The 20113-nt window shown below is 47.6% G+C and overlaps 1 protein-coding gene and 1 long non-coding RNA gene across 3 annotated transcripts in view; one reads left to right on the top strand and one right to left on the bottom strand.

The window, feature by feature from the left end:
• The window catches only part of LOC144329901 (uncharacterized), a 98736-nt gene extending 80141 nt beyond the window's left edge, over positions 1-18595 (bottom strand). Inside the window, exon 1 of one of the 2 annotated variants that reach the window (XR_013395638.1) lies at positions 18534-18595. This is a non-coding gene — a long non-coding RNA (uncharacterized LOC144329901). Of the gene's footprint in view, positions 1-16759; positions 16912-18533 lie in introns of those variants that run through there. The other variant, XR_013395639.1, reaches the window with a different exon arrangement.
• On the top strand, positions 16903-19658 carry FOXB1 (forkhead box B1). Its single transcript, XM_077939509.1, has 2 exons — positions 16903-17355; positions 17632-19658. Exon 2 carries the CDS (start codon positions 17689-17691, stop codon positions 18664-18666), a length of 978 nt encoding a protein of 325 aa, XP_077795635.1. The 5' UTR covers positions 16903-17355; positions 17632-17688; the 3' UTR covers positions 18667-19658.
• The last annotated feature ends 455 nt before the right edge of the window (positions 19659-20113 follow it).

Genomic DNA, 20113 nt, shown 5'->3' on the forward strand with positions numbered 1-20113 from the left:
GCCGGGTGCGGTGGCTCACACCTGTAATCCCAGCACTTTGGGAGGCTGAGGTGGGCGGATCACCTGAGGTCAGGAGTTCGAGACCAGCTTCAACATGGAGAAACCCCATCTCTACTAAAAATTCAAAATTAGCCAGGCATGGTGGTGCATGCCTGTAATCCTAGCTACTCGGGAGGCTGAGGCACGAGAATTGCTTAAACTTGGGAGGCGGAGGTTGCAGTGAGCTGAGATTGTGCCATTGTACTCCAGCCTGGGCAACAAGAGTGAAACTCTGTCTCAAAAAAAAAAAAAAAAAAAGAATGAACTAAGGATACAGAGAACAACATGGATGAACCTCAAAGCACTACATTAAGTAAAGGAAGCCAGATGAAACAAGACTCCATGCTTTCTGGTTTCACTTATATGTAACTCTGAAAAGGTGAAACTACAGTAGAAGATAGCAGATCAATAGTGGCTACAGGTTAAGGGTGGGGAAAGAGGATTGACTACAAAGAAAGCACAAAAAAAGCTTTTGGGTGCTAGCAATGTTCTATACTATATATTGATTACTCATATTTGCCAGGGTTCACTGCACTTAGGCTGAGTGAATTTTATGTTAGTTATACCTCAACAAAACAGATTATTTAAAAATACATCTGCAAATCCTATTCCCGCCATTGATCAACAGTGTCCTCTTTCCATTGCCTAAAATATCCAGAATTTCATTTGAAGTTTTGATGCCATATAAAGTGAGTCATGGAAGCCAGCTTTTATTCATCCATCCGTGCAGCCAGATAGCCAAGTAGAATAAGAATAAAATACAGTTTGGTTTTTAGAAATCTTACAATCTAAAAATAAAACTATCATGTTTAACATTTATGGTGTGAATGTTTTATGCTGCTATTCTAAGCACTTTGTATATATTAACTTATTTAATTATTTCAATAATGCTATTATATGAATTGCATTATTAACTCCATTTGAGGAAGAGAAAAACTGAGAAACAGAGAAGCTAGGTTAGCTTCCTGGCTGGTAAATGATAAAGTTGGAATTTGAACCCAGGGAGACTGACTCTATACCTGCTCTGCCCAATATAGTAGCCACTAGCCACACATGCCACCTGAGTACTTGCAATGTAGTTAGAATAAACTGAGACATAAGTATAAAAATGTACCGCAGAGTTCAAAGAATTACTAAAAAAAGTAAAATATTACATTAATAATTTTAATATTGATTATATATTGAAATATTTTAGATATTTTGAGTTAAAATGAAATATATTATTGAATTACACTTACCTTAATTCAATAATTTATTTACTTTTCAAAATGTGGCTATGAGAACATTCAAAATTATCTATGTGTCTAACGTTATATATCTATTGGACAGCACTGCTGTAGATGTTGAGAATTTAACTATCACATTCTACTGCTTTGGTGACAGACCTAAGAGCAATTATGAGATGATGCATAAGTGGCGAAATAGAGGTATGGAAAAAGGATCATGGGAGTGTTAAAAGAAAATTATCAGTTTTGTTCTGACCAGAGATAAAGAACCTAAGGAAGGGCCGTGTGCAATGGCTCACACCTGTAATCCCAGCACTTTGGGAGGCCAAGGTGGGTGGATCACCTGAGGTCAGGAGTTCAAGACCAGCCTGACCAACATGGTGAAACCCCGTCTCTACTAAAATACAAAAAAGTAGCCGGGCATCGTGGCTCATGCCTGTAATCCCAGCTACTTGGTAGGCTAAGGCAGGAGAATCGCTTAAACCCAGGAAGCAGAGGTTGCAGTGAGCTGAGATCGCGCCATTGCACTCCAGCCTGGGCAACAAGAGTGAAACTCCACTGAAGAAGAAGGAGAAGGAGAAGGAGAAGGAGAAGGAGAAGGAGAAGTCAAATCTCAAATCCTGCAGGCAGAGAGCTTTGAGCTCTCATCCTGCCTCCACCGCCTATTATCATGAAACCTTGGAGTTTCCTAAGCTCTCTCTTAGCCTTTGTTTCCTTACCTGTAAAAGAAAGATGACAGCAGAGCCTATTCCTAAGGCTTTTCTTTATTGGAGTTATATCTATAGATATTTAATGTATTAGGTATTAAAATAAATAAATGTTAAAATATTAATTTGCTTAAAAATGTAAACTCATAAAATGTTAATGCAAATAACATATTTTAATTTGTAAAAGCCTATATTTTCCAAAACAAAACAAAAACTTAATGAGAATAGTATCATTGTTTTACATTTTTGCAAGTCTCTTTAATGTCTGGCTTAATAGAAGACAACTGGATTCTCCTATCTGTTATATCTCTATCTCATATCAAAGAATGCCAAGGTCCCAGAACTACGCTTTCAGAACTACTGGCCTAATACAAAGCTCTCAATGGCTGTTAGCCATTTTTATTCACAGATTCCATTCCCCTATGAGTTACTGTGAGGATCAAATGAGAGCATGTATTTTTAAAAGACTGTGAAATCATGACAAGCTTACAATGCGAAAAACTCCAGTCTGAGACATTGGTGGCTATTCTTGAGTATTTATATTTTTTCAACAATTGAAATTTAAACTCTTGAAATGAATTTATCAGAGCCCTGCTTTGCTATTTTATGACCTCAAATGGAATTGGTCCTCAGAAATGCGTATAGAAGAAAGAAAAGGAAAAAGAAAGAAAATGAAGAAAGAAAGGGAGAGGAAGGATTGGAGAGAGGGAGGGCATGCAGGAAGGCTGTCTGACATTCTAAGATGTCTTAAAATGTTTAGGGATCTGCTGATGGAGACATTGTCTTAGCTACTTCATCCTAAGACTCACAGACTCTAGAAGCCCTGATAAGTATCTTCACAAGTGGACAATCACCAAAGCAATATATAGTGCCCATCAGAAGATGACTCAATTCCTTTGAACAGAAAGCCCAAGAGCTGGGTCGAGCGCGGTGACTCACGCCTGTAATCCCAGCACTTTGGGATGCCCAGGAGGGCGGATCACGAGGTCAGGAGATCCGGGCCATCCTGGCTAACACGGTGAAACCCCGTCTCTACTAAAAATACAAAAAATTAGCCAGGTGTGGTGGTGAGCGCCTGTAGTCCCAGCTACTCGGGAGGCTGAGGCAGGAGAATGGCATGAATCTGGGAGGCAGAACTTGGCAGTGAGCCGAGATCGCACCACTGTACTCCAGCCTGGGCGACAGAGCAAGACTCCGTCTCAAAGAAAAAAAAAAAAGGAAGAAAGAAAGCCCAAGAGCTACCCAGTTGGCCCTTCAAGGGTAAGGGATGAATTTGAGTTGCTCCTGCTGATGAGAAGAAATGGAAGGAACATAGTATTGCCCTTTACCCACAGTTTCAGTTACTAGTGGTCAACGGAGTGAGGTCTGCAAATAGGTGAGTACGATATCATAAGATATTTTGAGAGAGACCACATTCACATAAGTGTATTACCATATATTATCATACTTGCTCTATTTTATTATTGTCATTAATCTGTTACTGTGCCTAAATTATAAATTAAACTTTATCATATGTATGTATGCACAGGACAAAAACATGGTATATATAGGGTTTGGTACTATCTACAGTTTCAGGCATCCACTGATGATCTTGGACCATATCCCCCATGGATAATGAGGAGAACTAATGTAGGCAAAAGATTCAGCATGAAAGTTGCTGTGGATCTCATGACACTAAGGAAAGTATATTAGTCATAATCACTTCAGAACTTAGCTCAAACAGGCTTAAGGCAAAAGAAAAAGTATTGGTTCACATAAAAACCAGGTCTCACATAAAGAGAGCTCTCGCTCTCTCGCTCTCTCTCTCTCCCCCACCCCTTCTCTCTCTCTTTCTCTCTCGGTCTCCTTCACAGACTACTTTGCTTTTACCACAGACTCTGCTCTGTTTTTGTCTTAGAAGCTCCTAGAGACCGTTCTTAACTGCGAGTAGTCCCAAAAGAAAGCTCTTCCCAGCAGCCGAAAGAAGTTTCGGTTTGCATCTTATTCATCGGGCTTATGTTTCTATATCCATCCATACAATAGTATAACAGCACTGAATTTAATTCAGTTGTTAGTGACCTAAAAGTATTTCTAGCTACCTTAGGCTTATTGCTTTTAGCTTTATGGGGCATTATATTAAAATATACAGACTTTCCATTTATAGGCTGCTATAAATCAATCCATCCACGATATCCATCCAAAGCAATTGATCAATATGTCTGCAGCTCTAATTTGCACAAACATGATTAGCAAAGTTTGTTAGAAAGATATTGGCCTGTTCATCCTCTAGTCTAGCAGGATAGAGGCCTAAAAACAAAACGAAACAAAGCACTTCTTGTACACAAGCCACACTGTGCCTTGAAAGATATATGTCCTGTTTCATTAAAATTTATTATGTTGGACAATCATAAGATGTTTACTGGAGTCTGGCCTCTGCAATTCATTAGAGCTCCAGGGAATAGAAATGCTCTCCTGCAAACCGAAGTATCACAATGGCATGCGATAGCTTTGTTTGACATCATCAGTTTGGGTTTATCACATCTGGCTTATTTTGAAAATTATTTCACATTAAATGATTTACTTTTTAAAGGGGAATGAAGGGAAAGAGGAAGAGTAAGCTAATAAAAGAAATTTAAAACTCGGTTAATTAGGACAAAAATGTTTTTAATCCAGCTCTATAGATTTGGGGGAAAAAAATAAAAAAAGACACCAGCTGGAAAGCAATAAAGCATATCTACTTCTCATCCACACCGCTGCCAGCTGCTGCTTCAAGGGTTTGGCAAAACAAGCCTTTGTACAATAAGTCCACTTCTTTTATTCCTAGAAACTACAGCCTTTTTTGAACTTGGATGGTGACTTCATAAAGAGTGCTGTTGTTTTATTTACTCTCAATTAATCATGCTCGACTGTAAACAAAGTGTCTGTTTTAGTTCTGCTGACAATTATCCACTTGTCAACAGCTCCCTCAAGTACCTTCAGCATCTGGCTACGGCAGGAAACCTCTACATCAAAATGAATGTTTCAGTAAACCCAGGATTTCATCAGCAGTCAGGATTACATTGTAACAAATGTCACCAAGCCTCCTTGATGAGAATACATAGCATCAGTTGATAAAGTGTTTTTCAGGATATCCCTTCGTTCTCTCTGTTTGCTTTGGCAAAAACAAAAACAAAAACCAAACAAAAAAAGAAGAAGAAGAAAATTTCAGCTAAGGACTCTTGGAAGACCAGGCTGAGGAGGTGGTGGGGGGTGGGCAGCGGACAGGGAGGGATGGGACTGTGACTTGCGATATTTTTACAAACAACCAAGCACATGAAGACAGCTTCAGAAGTCTTCAACTATGGACAGCAAACGTCCTCATTAGTTACATTCCATGAGATCAACAGAGCCAAACTGTTATAATTCGTGGTAATTTGTGTGAGGAATTCATAGTAAGTTTTAATGCTATTTCACTAAGGCTTGAAAGTGGCACGACTTTATCCAATGTTCAAATACCCGCTTTCCCTTGGGAATTTTCCTCCCATTTAAGATGTGTATAGAACGTAGGGGAAAGTCAGTGCCAAGGTCATTAATATTTTGACAACAATAGAACTGTTATAAAGACAAAACAAATGTTACATTTGGTGGTTTGTTGAGGGGGAATTACTAAGGTGTGTTCCCTGGAGCTCCCCTTGGAGAAGCGAGCCATAGAAAATTAAACCGAACATCCATACTATATCCCATTTCTGTTCTTCCAGCCCTAAGAAAGGAGAAAAATCATATACATCATGTGGGAAGGAGAGCTGAGTGGGGGCTCTGACAAACCAGTCCTCAGGGACAATGTATGGATTATTTACTTAGACATTTTATCTCCTCGGGATTAATTTACACCCACTTCAAAACCGAAGAGATTCAAATAATTTGGCACCACTCCCTCAAAGTTGGACTTCTGAGTGAGGAATCAGTTGTTGGGAGCCCGAGAGGATTATAAACCATCAAGAGATATCAAGCACCCAGCACCGCCAGACCGGCGTTCCCATGGACCCTAAGCGGCCTAGAACCAACGCCTAATCCAGAAACCTTGCCATCCTTCGCGACAGGAACGGAGGGCCAGGACAGAGAGACCCGCTCAGCGAGGCCCCTCCCCCACGACCCCCCATCTCTACAGTTACCAGCTAAGGTGGATTGGCGGGGTAGGGGGAGGCGGACCAGTGAAGAGTCTGCTTCTCTCCTCTTTCTGACAAAAGCTAATCAATCTAACTGCACATAATTGATTTTAATGAGGGGGAGCGGGGTTCTTCGTTTTAACGATTGCCCGTGGTCCTCAGCTTGCGCAGGCAGCGGCTGCGGGTGCTGATCTCCGTCTTTCTTCGCCGGCCGGCCTGCGCGACCCGTGAGCCAGCCACACCGCCTAGCTTTGGGGCCCTAAAGAGCAAAGAGGTCTGAGAACGGGGATCCTGTCCGGACCGCTGCCCCGTTTCACCTGGTAATTTATGCACAATTAATTGAGATATCTTTTATACTTGATGTGTTGCAAAATTAATGCCTAATTTATGTAATTAGTCAATTAACTCTAATTCCAGCATATGTTCCCAATGCCCAGAAGGTGTTCTGTTTCCCAGGTACTTATTTTGATGTCACGAAATGCAGCTAATTAATTTTACATGCATATTAATTTGGGATCTCTTTAGCAGTTCCCTTTGTGCAAGTAATTTTAATATTTGTCTTTCTAACCTTTTGGGGTAGGGTGAGGGAGGTGCAGGTGGGTATGAGCAGCACGTGGGGGCGAGCGTGGATGGTGCCTGAGGGTGGCCCAGGTGGTGGGGCGGTGTTCCCGCAGAGGCTCCAAGTGGCAGGGAGTGTAGGCGCTGCGCTCAGCAGGCCCTTAGGGGGCGTTACTGTTGCTGACCCCACGTAGCGCATTTTGCTCGCCTTTGGGAAACAGAGAGCCTTCAGGGCAGGGAGGCGGAGGCGCCCGGGTTGGCTGATCGTTACCCCTGGGGCATTTCCCGGGTCCCTAGACAAATCGCTCCTCGCCCAGTGGCCCTCACTCCTGGGAGCCAGTGACTATTTATTTATTCATTTATTTGCGCCCTGAAGGACGACTCGGATTTCCAGGCCAGTCGGAGGAGGCAGAAAGCGAACAGGCTGCTCAGAGGTAGTGGCCCTTCCTTCCAGACGTCGTGCTGATCCCCAAGTGCCCGGAGCCCGAGTCCCTGAGCTCCCCAAAGCTGAGGGGTGGAGCAAGAGGGGAAGCGAGCCTCCATCTCGGGCTGCGCGAGCCTCCATGGGGCGAAGACTAAGCAGGGCGAAAGTCTACTTTCCAAGTTATTGGGTGGCACATTAAAACTTTTATCCATTTTGGACAAATTAATGAGCAATTTAATTAATAAAATCAGAGAGTAGTGTAAGTGCTATGATAATGAAGTTAAATGAGTGCACAGTAAAATATTCACTAATCCAGCGCATTGCCAAATACCCCCTTAATTCTGCTTAACACTAAAAGGGTTTTGAGCACCATAATGAGATTCTTCTGCCTGCTAATTAATTGACACGCTCTTGAATATTCATATGAGCTAGCACCAATACGTTCCTAATTGCACCGTGGAATAGATCTCAGAGGAAAGTAAATCGCCATAGACTTAATTAAAATAATGTATTCCAGATCCAGGACGGGAAAGATGAGACATTTGCCTTCGAGCGCGCTAAGAAAGTGGCACCTGGTTGGTGGAGGGGAGAGATATCAAACGTCGGCGCCCAGCCTGAAATAAGTGGCGTGGGACGCTCAGGGAGGGCGTTCAACTTCAGAAAGCAGCGGCTACGCTCGGTCCAAACACGGCGGCTCGAGAGGCCATAGCTCTTAGGTGCGTCCGTGTTCCTGCTACCCTGCGCGATGTTGTCCTAATGGAGGAAGTGGCCGATGGACAGTCTAGGATCCCGGCCCCTGACCCAGGGCCCTCTCTTTCCTCCCTGCGATCCTGGTCCCGATCATGGTCCCGGGGCTGGTCTGAAGTGATGTCTACAGAGGCACTGGGGGAAACATCATAGGTCCGGAAATTCCTAGGGAAACTTTTTCGAGGATTTGTGGACGCCACAGCAGCCCCAACTCTCCCAACCCAGCTTGCGACATGAGAGAAGTCACTCACACTTCTCTTTGGGGGAGATCGACAGCTCCGGGGAGGATGCTTGGATCCTGAAAATGACGGGATCCAGGTCCCACATCCCTCAGGAAGCGCTGCGGTCCTCAAAACTGCGCAGCTAAATTCCTGGGCACATTCTCCCTTCCTTGGCCAGTCCAGTGACCGTGCCAAGGAGCATTCCAGCCGAGCTTACCTCAGCAGGTAGAAAGCACAGCAGCAAGGCTGCAGACCCTACATCTGGGCTCCACATCACGGCCATTTTTACCAGATAATGCAAGAGAAATAAACTCTCCTCCCTTGGAAACACAAGTCCCCCACCCCCTTCTTTTTGGGGGGAAAAATCACCACAGGTTAGAAACTGAAAAGAGTTTATTTGAAGGCATACAAATGCATATTTATTATACACATGTAGGCATTAACAATGTAAATTACACCGCCAGCAGTTGCTGGTTGTTTATTCATTAGATCTTTAGAAAATCTACATTGCCTCCAGACAGCGCGATGATAATGTGAAATACACAAGCAGTTTACATAACCAACTTCAACGCAGAGCTTCGCGCTCCGCCACTCGGAGTCATCAACAGGTCGCAGGGAAGCGGACGCGAAGGAAAACCTAAGTTTCTAACAACTACGGAAAATCTGGGAAACCTATGAGGCCCACAGTTCCCTCTGTCCTTTTGGGAAGCTATAAAAGACCTGGAGAAAAAGAAGCAACTGTCTCACTATGTTTGGTTCATATATTTTACCCCGTTTGTGTGTAACTTTTTTTTTCTTTGCAATTAAAAAAAATCGGTAAAAAGGGAATGGATGGGCGGAACGGAAAGATCAATGTCCTCCCCAAACTCCTGGTATTCTGGAGTTTTCCTTAAAGACTGTGAACCCAAACTGCTTTCAGGGGTGAAGTAAGTGACGAGGTTTCCTTTACTGCCTGCGCGGGAAGAAAAGACAGCCAATCTACCTTGGCTAAGGGAGGCCATGGGCTCCACCAATCAAATCGCTATGGCTATAACAAATGGTTATCCACTCCAAAGAAAATCACTTGCTGGATCAGCCTTCTTGGAATTAAATCCTCCGTGGTTCTAGATTTATCCAAAAGATGGAGATGAGGTGACACTTTAAGAGAAAAGTAGCAGTGCAGACTTAATGGTTATTTTAAGTACATAAATATTGTATGTCAATATATTTACAAGATTCTTTCCCAGTAAAAATATTAAGTAAAACTAAATGAGGAGGCGGGTGCCAACTAGGGTCTCCTGCGTTGGGCCAGTGAACGACGTCAGCCACAACTCTTAAGTGGTAACGTTTTCGAAAAACCGCGCCGATCCTCTGAAGGTCGGGTTAATGATTTACCCCATTTGCCAACCACCTGGCGTAGCCTACCGCTACGCCGCGGAGGTGTGCCAGTGATGCGCTGCAGGGGCGATGCTGGGGCTCTGTTTTCTGCTTCCTTCTTTTCCTCCCTTCTTTACCTCCTTTCTTTTGGTTAGGCCAGCTGAGCACAGAAGAAAATGCCCTGTCAATCCTGGAAAGCTTGCGCTACTGGGAATGCCTCGAGTCAGTTTGCAGACCTAAAATCTGGTGTTCATACCTGCGCTTGGAACTGTAGGCTGAGAAAAAGGGCGGGAGAAGGAGGGTAGAGAGGGAAAGGTTAGCGGCAATAAGAAGGGGTGGGGAGAGGGAGGGAGAAAGTGGGGGAGAGGGAGGGAAAGGAACGCAGGAAGCAGGGATCTATTTTGGGGGCGTCGGTAAGTCCTTGGGGCAACCTGGTTTTCCCCTGCTGACAAGCTGTGTCAGTTAACTGCAACCCACCAGAAGTCAGCCAACAGTCCCCGCGCTGCTAGAGCGCCCCAAGCAGAGGCCGCGAGGGCCAGGGTGCACCACGAGGGGCTTGGCACCGTGCGCCAACCCGCGAAGCGGCGCGCTAGTCCCAGGTGAGCCAGAAATGAGCGGAAGGACTGCCGCGGCGGGGCGGCGAGCGCCTGGCAGCACTGCAGGCCCCACCAAGCCCCGCCCCCTAGCCATTCTTAGCTGGGGGAGGCCAGTACGGATCAGCCGCTTTCTTCCTTTTCTCTCTTTTTCAAACCCGCTTTGTGGGTGGCAACTCAGCGGGGGACCCATGGAGACAAGAAAAGAAAAAGCAGAGAGAAAGAGGGAGAGAGGGAGAGAAGGAGAAAGGGAGAGAGGGAGCGGGAGAGACAGAGAGAGATCAACAAATAGTTTTTAACCTTCCTAGGAACACAGCGAGTTATTACATCTGAAAGCTGTTGTGGTCTTCAGCTAAACCTGCTTCTGCCATTAAGAAAACACATACTACACACGTTTACCCTGGTTAAGCTCTCCTCCCTGGTCAGCCTGAACAAACAAAGCAGAAGCGCAGGGTTTAAAGGCTGAAGATCTATAGGTTGTCCGGTTTCAAAACAAATTAAAGCAGAGGGATCCACCAAAAATATATATATTATAGATGCCGAATATTCTTCATTTCACATATCTGCAGTTGCCCCCCAATCGATTTTATTCCAATTTATTAGCAAAGCACATTTTAGCCTACTGTCCAGGATTTACGTTAATATTCTATTCAATCAGTAACTTATTTTTCCCAAATCGTACATTCAAAGGAGCTTAAAACCGTTTTCCCACTTATTGGAAGCTTTAAAACATTTTATAAAGCTAAAAATCACTTTCCTGTTGCAGCTCTTCCAAAATTCCTCCCCCAAAACTAACATTTTAAGAGTGGGTGCCCAGCCAGAAATACAATTTTTTTTTAAAAAAAAGGAGCAAACCAATAATTTTTGACAAAGAAAATTAATATGAACAGTATAGGATGATTTTTCTCTCCCTCCCCACTTTAAAAAAAAAAAAAACACCCTTTGCTCCACCCCGCTATTAAACAAAACACAATACCTTTCTCTGGGTGGTACTGCACAGAAGTTGATTCAGTTTTGACAATGTTGTTTAGCTATCATTTGCTATTTTGAATGAATGGGAGCAATCCCCCCCTTTTACAACATTTGTTTCCTATTATGGAGAGGTGCAGCAGTTGAGGGCAGACATGTGAAAGTGGCTGTTTGATTCTCTTTTTCATCTCCCTGACCCTGCTTTTGTCCCTTCTCACCCTGGGAATGTCACGCCTCGCTACTTCACTTTGAGATGCTCCAGAAAGTGGCTTTGTTATTCCCTTTTAGACATACACGAAATTGTTCTCATTCCCCCTGCTGTAAAAGATACTTCACATCGGGACTCGGTTCACAAGTGCAATGCAATTTGGCTTAGTCCAACCTTTGTTCTGCTTGTACAAATGAGCGAACAGTGCACACATTATACAGTTGATCTACTGCTGTCTTAACCCCAGAGTTAGGGGCTGGGAGAAAAGCAAGTTAATCCCTTCAATACCAAGGTGGCTTTAGCAATATTTCCTCCAATAATAATAATAGATTTGAATTGCTTCTTCTGTTTCACACAGTACAGAGCAAAACTTATGGGGAGGGTTTAGCAACAACACAAAAAGCCTTCCACCAACCTTTTGCAAATAACTTTTTAGACAAATACACTTGTGTGCATGGTAGTGCCCAATTTAAAGCTATGCAACTGTTTGTGCAAAGGAGGGATTTGATTTGGAAACAAAGATTTTAAAGCCTTGAAGTCTCAGAACAAATCACAGCCAAGCAAACATCAAATGGTATTTAGCAAAGCAATTCCAAAGAGAGGGCATTGGGCTGGGCAGGGAGAGAGTTGTTTTCACAGGCAGGCATTGAAATTGCTTGCTCACTATGATGGGGGAGGGGGAGGAGGAGAGCGGGTGGCACCTCTTGGGGGTGGGGATCAAGCTGCACCAGCACCTAATTCTGGCTACTCTTTATTTTATGCTTGAGGTGGAGGGGAAACTGGGCCTTCCATGCTCTCCAAACTGCAGCAGTTGCTTGGGATATACTATTAAAATGTGTGGGGTGTTGCCTCTCCCTTTACCTCACTCCTAAGTGAAGCACAGATTTAACTCTAGGTGCCCCAGCCACAGCCAGAGGCCCTATTCACCGCTGGACAAGTTATTCTGGTGGCGGCTAAAAATTGACACCCTTGAAGTTGAGCCTCCCAGTTTGAATAGGAGTAAAGGGTGAACAGGAGGTGGAGACTCTTGTCTTAGAACCCCGCAAGATTGGGCCCGGAGGGGAGATCTAATTATGGCCAATATACTACTTGTCAAAGGTTTTTTTGTTTTGTTTTGTTTTTTTCCTCTCTATGATGAGTTAAGGTCCAAACCCCCTGTAGCCCAATCACCAACGGATGAAATAGCTGGCTGCAAAGTTCCCCGGCAGATATTCTTCCCCACTACTTGGAAAAAGTATGCTCCTGCGGCAGCACAGTGCAGGGGTCGCTGGCAAGGATAGGGAGTGTGGGTGGGTACGGAGTCCTTTCACTGCCCGTCCGCAGTTGGCACCAGAGCGGAAAGTGTGTCCCCTCCCCCGCCTCTTTCCTTTGGGCAGTTTGATTTCCCGCCAGACTCAGTCGGAGTGGCCTGAAAGAGCGGGCTCAAACTCCCGGGGCAGTCGTGGGAGAGTCGTAGCGGATAGGTTTCCCCTGACACGCGCCGCGTGCTCGTCTCTGCCCCCCCACCCCCGCCCCCAACCCGAACCTGCAAGTCGATGTTGTCCGGTGAACCCGGGAGAGGAGAACTTTCTGAGCTAGTTCCCTCTGGTCCCAAAATCCAGCAAGTTAAAGCCAGGCCTTGCGGTGTTGGGGGGTTGGCGAGGGAGGCGCACAGATACCGAGGACAAACAGCCCCCAGGACACTCAGGATGGCAATTTTTTTAAATTGACCACTGACAGGCTGAGCGAGTTTGTTTTAGTGCTGAATACCCCGGGAATGAAATCCTTTTAAAAGGGAGGCTAAGTCGTTTCACGCCACCAAAGTGCAGATTTGAAGAATGACTGATGGGACAAAGAGGCGCGATGCGTTAGCGCGGGTTCCCAGAGGGAGCGCAGCACTGGGGCAAATTCGGGAGGCGGCCTGGAGAAGTGGGGCGGGGCAGGGGAGACTCTCAAGGCCCTAAAACCTGAAATCGACGGCGCACCAGCCTTCGACCCTCTCCCTCAGCACATTTCACTGTCAATTTGGTAAAGAAGATGCAAAAAGGAGAAGGGAGAGAAGAAAAGTGTAGCGAAGAGGAGTGAAGGACCGGAGTGCTGTAGGAGAGGGGAAAGAAGGAGAGGGAGGGAGAGACTCAGATTGAGGAAACGTAAAGGAGTTCAGGGAGACTCAGGGAGAAAGAAGAGGACCGCGCAAAGGAAGGCTTAGCCGAAATGCTCCAGGCAGCGCAGAGTTCATTTTCCAAGTGGGGACGACGGGTATTGTTTTTGGCACCTAGGAAACCTTCGGAAGCTGCCGGGTACTTTCCCTCCGCCTCCCGTCTATGTTTGGTAAATATTAACAAACCAGGGCGCGTTATTTTCTGGAGTGTGCATGGAGGGGCTGGCGGGGACTAGGGACAGATTTCCTCTCCTGGAGCCCCCGCCCCCCAAGCTGCAGCCCCACCCTTCACGCACACACACACCTGCTTGACAACAGAAGGAATCAAAATCAATATTGTATTTGTCACCCCTCTGTCTCCTTTTTACTCCCTCAGCAACCCGGGTGCCACTGAAGCGAATTGTGGATTTATGGAGGGAAATTAGCATAAATTATTACGAAATCTGTAGCCGTGTGTGGTCCAGCTTGTGGGAAAAGCAGCTATTGCGAACTCTCCAAGCAGAAAGGTGGTCGGTGGTGGGCTCTGCGGAGGCGATGAATGGCTATTGCACGAAAGAGATTTCCATTTGGTTTGCACATGGGTATAATTGACTTATGTGTATTTTATACAGTTTTCCCAACAACTCGCTAAGCCTCCGGGTCGGATGTGCCTCCCCCCAACCCCCACCCCCTGTTTGCTTTGGGTTCTGCACAATAGACTCTGATGCACTTTTCAAGATTTCTGGAAAGTGCTCCTTCCCTCCTCCTTTTCATAATACCAGTCTTAAAATGCTGTCAATAACATGCAAATCCTCCCTCCCCGCCCTGGGCTTTGTAGACCTCCAGCAGAACCAAGATAAAACTTTGTAGCAAAGCCCAAGTTTTAAATGTGTATCTCACAACTTCTCTCCTCATCCAAGGCAAACTTGTGCTATTAGGCTCGGTTTACTTAAGTAACCCTGGTCGTGTGCAATGTGCGTCAAACTCCTATCTCCACACTAGCCAAACTTTAAAGATTCATCAGACACAAATTCCTACTTGTATCCTCGCATGTTCCAAACTTGGGGATGACAACTTTCCCGGGGAGATAGACAAAGATTTATTCCAACTTCGGTCTTTTTTTTTTTTTTTTTTTTTTAACCCGAACGTTTTTACTCTTAGAATTTAGTTAATCTCCTGTTTACTCTGAGCAATGATTTCGACAGGCATACAATGGCCTCTTTGCAGGGCAACAAAATGCCAATTGTTAAAAATAAAACACTTCTCTCTCCTTATTCCCCACCCTCAACACGCACCCATGCCGGATAGAAAGGAATCTTCTGGCTGTCACTGGGCGAACCGAGGAGAGCTTTCACTCCTGTCTACATCCCGAATCCAGCCGCTCATGATATTTTGTCAGTCTACATATCAGTATGAACAGATGCACATATTTACTGACAGGATCCTAAAAATTCTTGGGGGTGTCTACACTGGTACCCTTCCACCGCAGAAGCGCTCCTGCCTTGCCCACAGTAACTGTTTTGTACTGAGGCCAGCCGTACTCGCGAGCAGGAAAGCCGTGGACCAGCGCCTTTCCATTCTGGGAAACACAAGCCTTGCCCACTATTCCTCCTCACGGATCCCCCAGGCTCCCAGGCTCTTTGGACTTCCCAGCTCCTTCCTCCCCCGGACCTTCGATTCCAATCTGGCCGAACCAAGTAACCCCCCAAACGCCGCACCTCGTTATGACCTGAAGCGCGAGCAGCTGGGACGAGTACGGCTGCCTCCGGCCAAAGCTTGGCGGAGGTTCCACCCGAGTCCAAGTGGTTTATCTGCTGAGAAGGGCAATACATTTATCTGCCCTTCTCGAGTCATACCCCCAGAGACAGGTCAACATTCCTCCCCCAAGCCCCTCGCACCCATCTCCTCCTCCCGGTTATTTTTTCCGAATTAAGAAGGTGACATTATTCTTTTCTTCAAGCACTTCTGTTAATATTGAAAAACGTGCGCTTGCATCTCAAGCGAGGCAGCCCAGAGCCAGAGCCATTTCAATATTAATGAAATTGTTTAATCTCCTAAATTCATCGTGTTTAAGTTACGTTTTGGTGAGTTATTGACCGCCTCCGAAACTATACTTAATGAAGTTGTGTGTGTGTGTGTGTGTGTGTGTGCATGCGCGCGCTGAAAGATCTTTTTTATGCTAACCCAAAACAGCTCCACTAATAATGCTCTAATATCACTTAAAATGTTGAAACTTAACACCCAGAATTCTCTACGACCACCACTTCTAGGAAAAAAAAGTTCTCACATTTCTGGACTTTGAAGATGATTCTGTGTGGTCTGTAGGTATTGAGTTTTTAACAACCCAGTAAAATGAATGTCTTTAAAAAACCTTAAAGGTCGGAGAACGTGCAGAAACCGGTGGGAACTCCTGGTGTGTACTCATAGAGTGCGTGCATGCAGGCGGGGTCGACTCACTATTTACTTCATAGTAATTTGATGATGATGATGATGACGACGGCAGCGACGACGATGAGGATAATGACAATAATAATGATTCATTTAACCCTCCCAAGGCGAATCTGAGCCGAAGGGAGCCTGCTGCTCGCACCAGGCGGAGTGACCCGAGGCACATTGCCCCCTTCCCAAAAAGGAAAAATCTATGGTTCTTTCTCCAAGTTGTAGAAGATACTGCTGTTTTAGTGGGATCGCAGGCAGCTTTTGCTACACTCTAAATCCTAAGTAAGTTCTCCATACAAAAAAAAAGCGGGGGTTGGGGAGTGAGAGGGGTGGGAGGGTTGGGGAGGGGAGTTCCGGCTGTAAAATGAAAACTTCCAGGATATGCCTGAGTTCTAAAGTTTCAAACCACCTGGGAAAAGCGAGAGCCCCTGAGGCTTACCTGGTGATAAACTGTATCAAACTCAGGCCCTCCCCAGGTACGCACAACATTTGCCCCAACAGCCCCTGAGCCTCCGTCCTGTGTCCAACCAAATTCCTGGAAGGACTTTCAAAGCAAATACCTGGACTTTTCGCCCACATACACTATTTTAATTTTTAAAAATTTGATCGATACAGTTACATCCAAAATGGGCTCTTACATGGGGATGTCCAATCACATTTTGAAAGTATTTTGTAAATTCCATCGCTTTTTCAAAGCTACACACCTAACTAAACAGAGCTGAAGCAGCTTCATAGGAAGGTCAAGTCAAACTTCGACCTAACTCCTGGGGTACTAGGGGGCAAGGGTGTGTTTTCATTATTACAACCCATGCAAACAACCCCGGGTAGTGCTAAGCGCAGGAAAAGGGTCGGTTTCAGGGGAAAGCCGTGCCTAAAGTTACCTAACAGATACAAACCGGATACAACGCAGAGGAAACAGAATACCCCAGCCAAGCAATTTCCATGTCAAACATCATCTGCGCGGCTGCTCCATCTGTGAATGTGAGTGGTCGCCTGGCTCCCTGCTCCGCGGCGGCCGCCTCCTCATACCTTCACACGGCGCACACCGGCCGGCGCGTCCTGCTTGCTGCCAGTGGCGAGGCTCTTGCCCCTCGCCCAGTCTTGAGCTGGAAGTAATTCCTATTGGCCAAGGTGTCCATGTAAATAGGTGTGAAAGAAACCAGAGCTGGCCGGGCTCTCCCTTCTCGCTCAGTCCCCTCCCTCTGCAGCCCCCGCTCCCCCTCCTCTTCCTCCTCCTCCCAAGGCGATTGTCATATGATAGCTAAGAAGTGGCACATTAATGAAGCGCCGCTACAGGGGTCTTTTCTGCTCCTGTCACCGCTTAAAACTATCAGATGGTTCGAGGGAGGGCATGGAGGCAGCCACCTAGCTCAGCCGAGACACGGAGCCCACAGTAGCGCCCTCCGGAGCCCTAAGACCTTCGCTGCCACCATCCGCGCCGAGAGTCCTCAGCCGAGCTCGGCCGCCCGCAGGACGCTCCAGGAGCGTCGCGGACCGGGCGGCGCGGGACGCTGCGGGGCTGAGCTCAAGAGCCCAGGTTCGCGCCGAGTCCAACCGGACACGGACGCTGCGCGCGGAGAGCGCGCCCTCCCGGATGCGGACGCGCAACTTGAAGCAACTTTAAGGTGAGCAGCTCTCTGTTCCGTCCCTGCACCCGGTTCTTGCCCCAGGCCGGACTGACTTCCCGGCTATCCTAGCGCCGTTCGGCCGCTTCCCCTCCTGCGCCCCCTGGCTGGGTCCCACTAAGCCCGCAAAGTTGCTGGCTCAAGAGCGCGGGCGCCGGCTGATCGAGCGCCGCAGCCCCCACCCCCGACCCCCGAAGTCTGTTACTCGGCCTGGCTGACCCCGCCGGTGTCTCTGTGCACCCATGCTACCTCCTCTTATTACCTCCCCCTTCCCAGATCCGAGTAGTCCGCCGGCCCGCGCGGATCCAGAGCAAGAAGAGGGCGAGGAAGAAGATGCCTCGGCCCGGCCGTAACACGTACAGCGACCAGAAGCCGCCCTACTCGTACATCTCGCTGACCGCTATGGCCATCCAGAGCTCTCCCGAGAAGATGCTGCCGCTGAGCGAGATCTACAAGTTCATCATGGACCGCTTCCCCTACTACAGGGAGAACACGCAGCGCTGGCAGAACAGCCTGCGCCACAACCTCTCCTTCAACGACTGCTTCATCAAGATCCCGCGGCGGCCAGACCAGCCAGGCAAGGGCAGCTTCTGGGCGCTGCACCCCAGCTGCGGGGACATGTTCGAGAACGGCAGCTTCCTGAGGCGCCGCAAGCGCTTCAAGGTGCTTAAGTCCGACCACCTGGCGCCCAGCAAGCCAGCCGACGCGGCGCAGTACCTGCAGCAGCAGGCCAAGCTGCGGCTCAGCGCGCTGGCGGCCTCGGGCACGCACCTGCCACAGATGCCCGCTGCCGCCTACAACTTGGGCGGCGTGGCGCAGCCCTCGGGCTTCAAGCACCCCTTCGCCATCGAGAACATCATCGCGCGGGAATACAAGATGCCTGGGGGACTGGCCTTCTCCGCCATGCAGCCGGTGCCCGCTGCCTACCCGCTCCCCAACCAGTTGACTACCATGGGCAGCTCTCTGGGCACCGGCTGGCCACACGTGTATGGCTCCGCCGGCATGATCGACTCGGCCACCCCCATCTCCATGGCGAGTGGCGACTACAGCGCCTACGGCGTGCCGTTGAAGCCGCTGTGCCACGCGGCGGGCCAGACGCTGCCCGCCATCCCCGTGCCCATTAAGCCCACGCCGGCCGCCGTGCCCGCGCTCCCTGCGCTGCCAGCGCCCATCCCCACCTTGCTCTCGAACTCGCCGCCCTCGCTCAGCCCAACGTCGTCACAAACAGCCACCAGCCAAAGCAGCCCCGCCACCCCCAGCGAAACGCTCACCAGCCCGGCCTCCGCCTTGCACTCGGTGGCTGTGCACTGACCCGCAGGAGCCGACGCCCCCTCTCGTTCTCCTCCCCACCACCTCACTCGCCTTCCCTGGCTCCCAGCCCTGCCCGCCGCAACCTGGAACCGCCACCCTAACTTATCCCTTTCGCCTTCGGCCAACCCGTCTTGCCCCAAGAGAACTTTGTTTTGGACCCAGGAGACAAAACACAAACTTGCAGATGGGCCGGGAGGCGCGTAGGAGTTGTCCTAGTCCTCACGTCAGGGAAGGCCGGGGCCACCTGAGCCGAGCCATCCCCTCCCTGAGGCCCCGAAACCCCCTCCCATTTGACTGGCGGGGGAAATCCTGTCACCCTCTCTTCGCCGAGAAAACCGCGTCTTCCCTCCGCCCAGATCGGCGGAGCCCCGAACTCTGCGCAGTTTCGAGACTAGAGAAACTGCCTCAGATGTTTCCAGGAACAGATCCCCCCCACACCCCCTCCCCGCGAGGGCTGCAACCGCGCAGGGGAGGGCCGGATCTCTTTACGTCTTGGAAATCTGCAGCAAAAAGGAGCCACTAATCTTCCTACCCCACTCGCCTCCGCCCATCCGGCAGGGGCTGGGCAGACCACAACTTCCCGGGGTTGCGGCCCTGCCTCCTGGGCTTCTGCGGAGATTTTGTTGTTGTTGTTTGGGGTTTTGTTTCCTTCCAGAGGCTCCAGGCGCTGGGAGTTAGGAAAGAGGCTGCCAAGCTGAGAAGGCGACGCTTGTCCTCACACAGCAAAACAAAACTAAAAGTAACCTTGTATTGTTTACAAAGCGCCCAGTAATATGTAAACAATGACCTTGAATCTGCCTTGCTAGGCGGACGAATGGGCAAAGCCCACATTATAAGTACCTGTTGTAATGTGAATGTTTACTCTTCATTTCTGGCCAGGTTTAGGGGAGGGAAGTGGGGATGGGAAAGTTAATTGGGATGTTAACTTTCCGATTACTTAGAGACCTTTTTAGCTATTTATTTTATTGTTGGAAAAAAAGAAAGAAAGAAAATGAAATAAGCCCAAACCAAGAAAGCATCAAGGGCAACCCGGGAAGAACTTAGATAAGCTGACTGATAACATGAAGGGATGTCACCGGATAGCTCTCCCACGGACAAGTCTTTCTGTTTGCTACCAGAACTTTTCCAAGAAGCTAAAGGGCTGCAAAGAGATGTAAATACTTGTGAATAGGAATGATTATACACTGTGTAAAATGCACTTTTGTTTGTCGTATTCCTTTAGACTCTTAGATAATTGGCTGGAAAACGAACTGTTGTTCTGGTGTGACCTGCTTAAGTTAAAAAAAAAAAAAGTTGTAGTGTCATCAGAGCTGTAAAATTTTTACCTATCATTTTTCCCTCCCTGTACAGAATTAGCATGGCATTTTAAATATTGATGTTCTTGTTCCCAGCATGCCTGTTTTAAAACAAAGGATTAAAAAAAAAGGGGGGGGGCGTCTACATTAAA

This window comes from Macaca mulatta, chromosome 7, assembly GCF_049350105.2.
Source record: "Macaca mulatta isolate MMU2019108-1 chromosome 7, T2T-MMU8v2.0, whole genome shotgun sequence".
In the NCBI taxonomy this organism is placed as follows: domain Eukaryota; kingdom Metazoa; phylum Chordata; class Mammalia; order Primates; family Cercopithecidae; genus Macaca; species Macaca mulatta.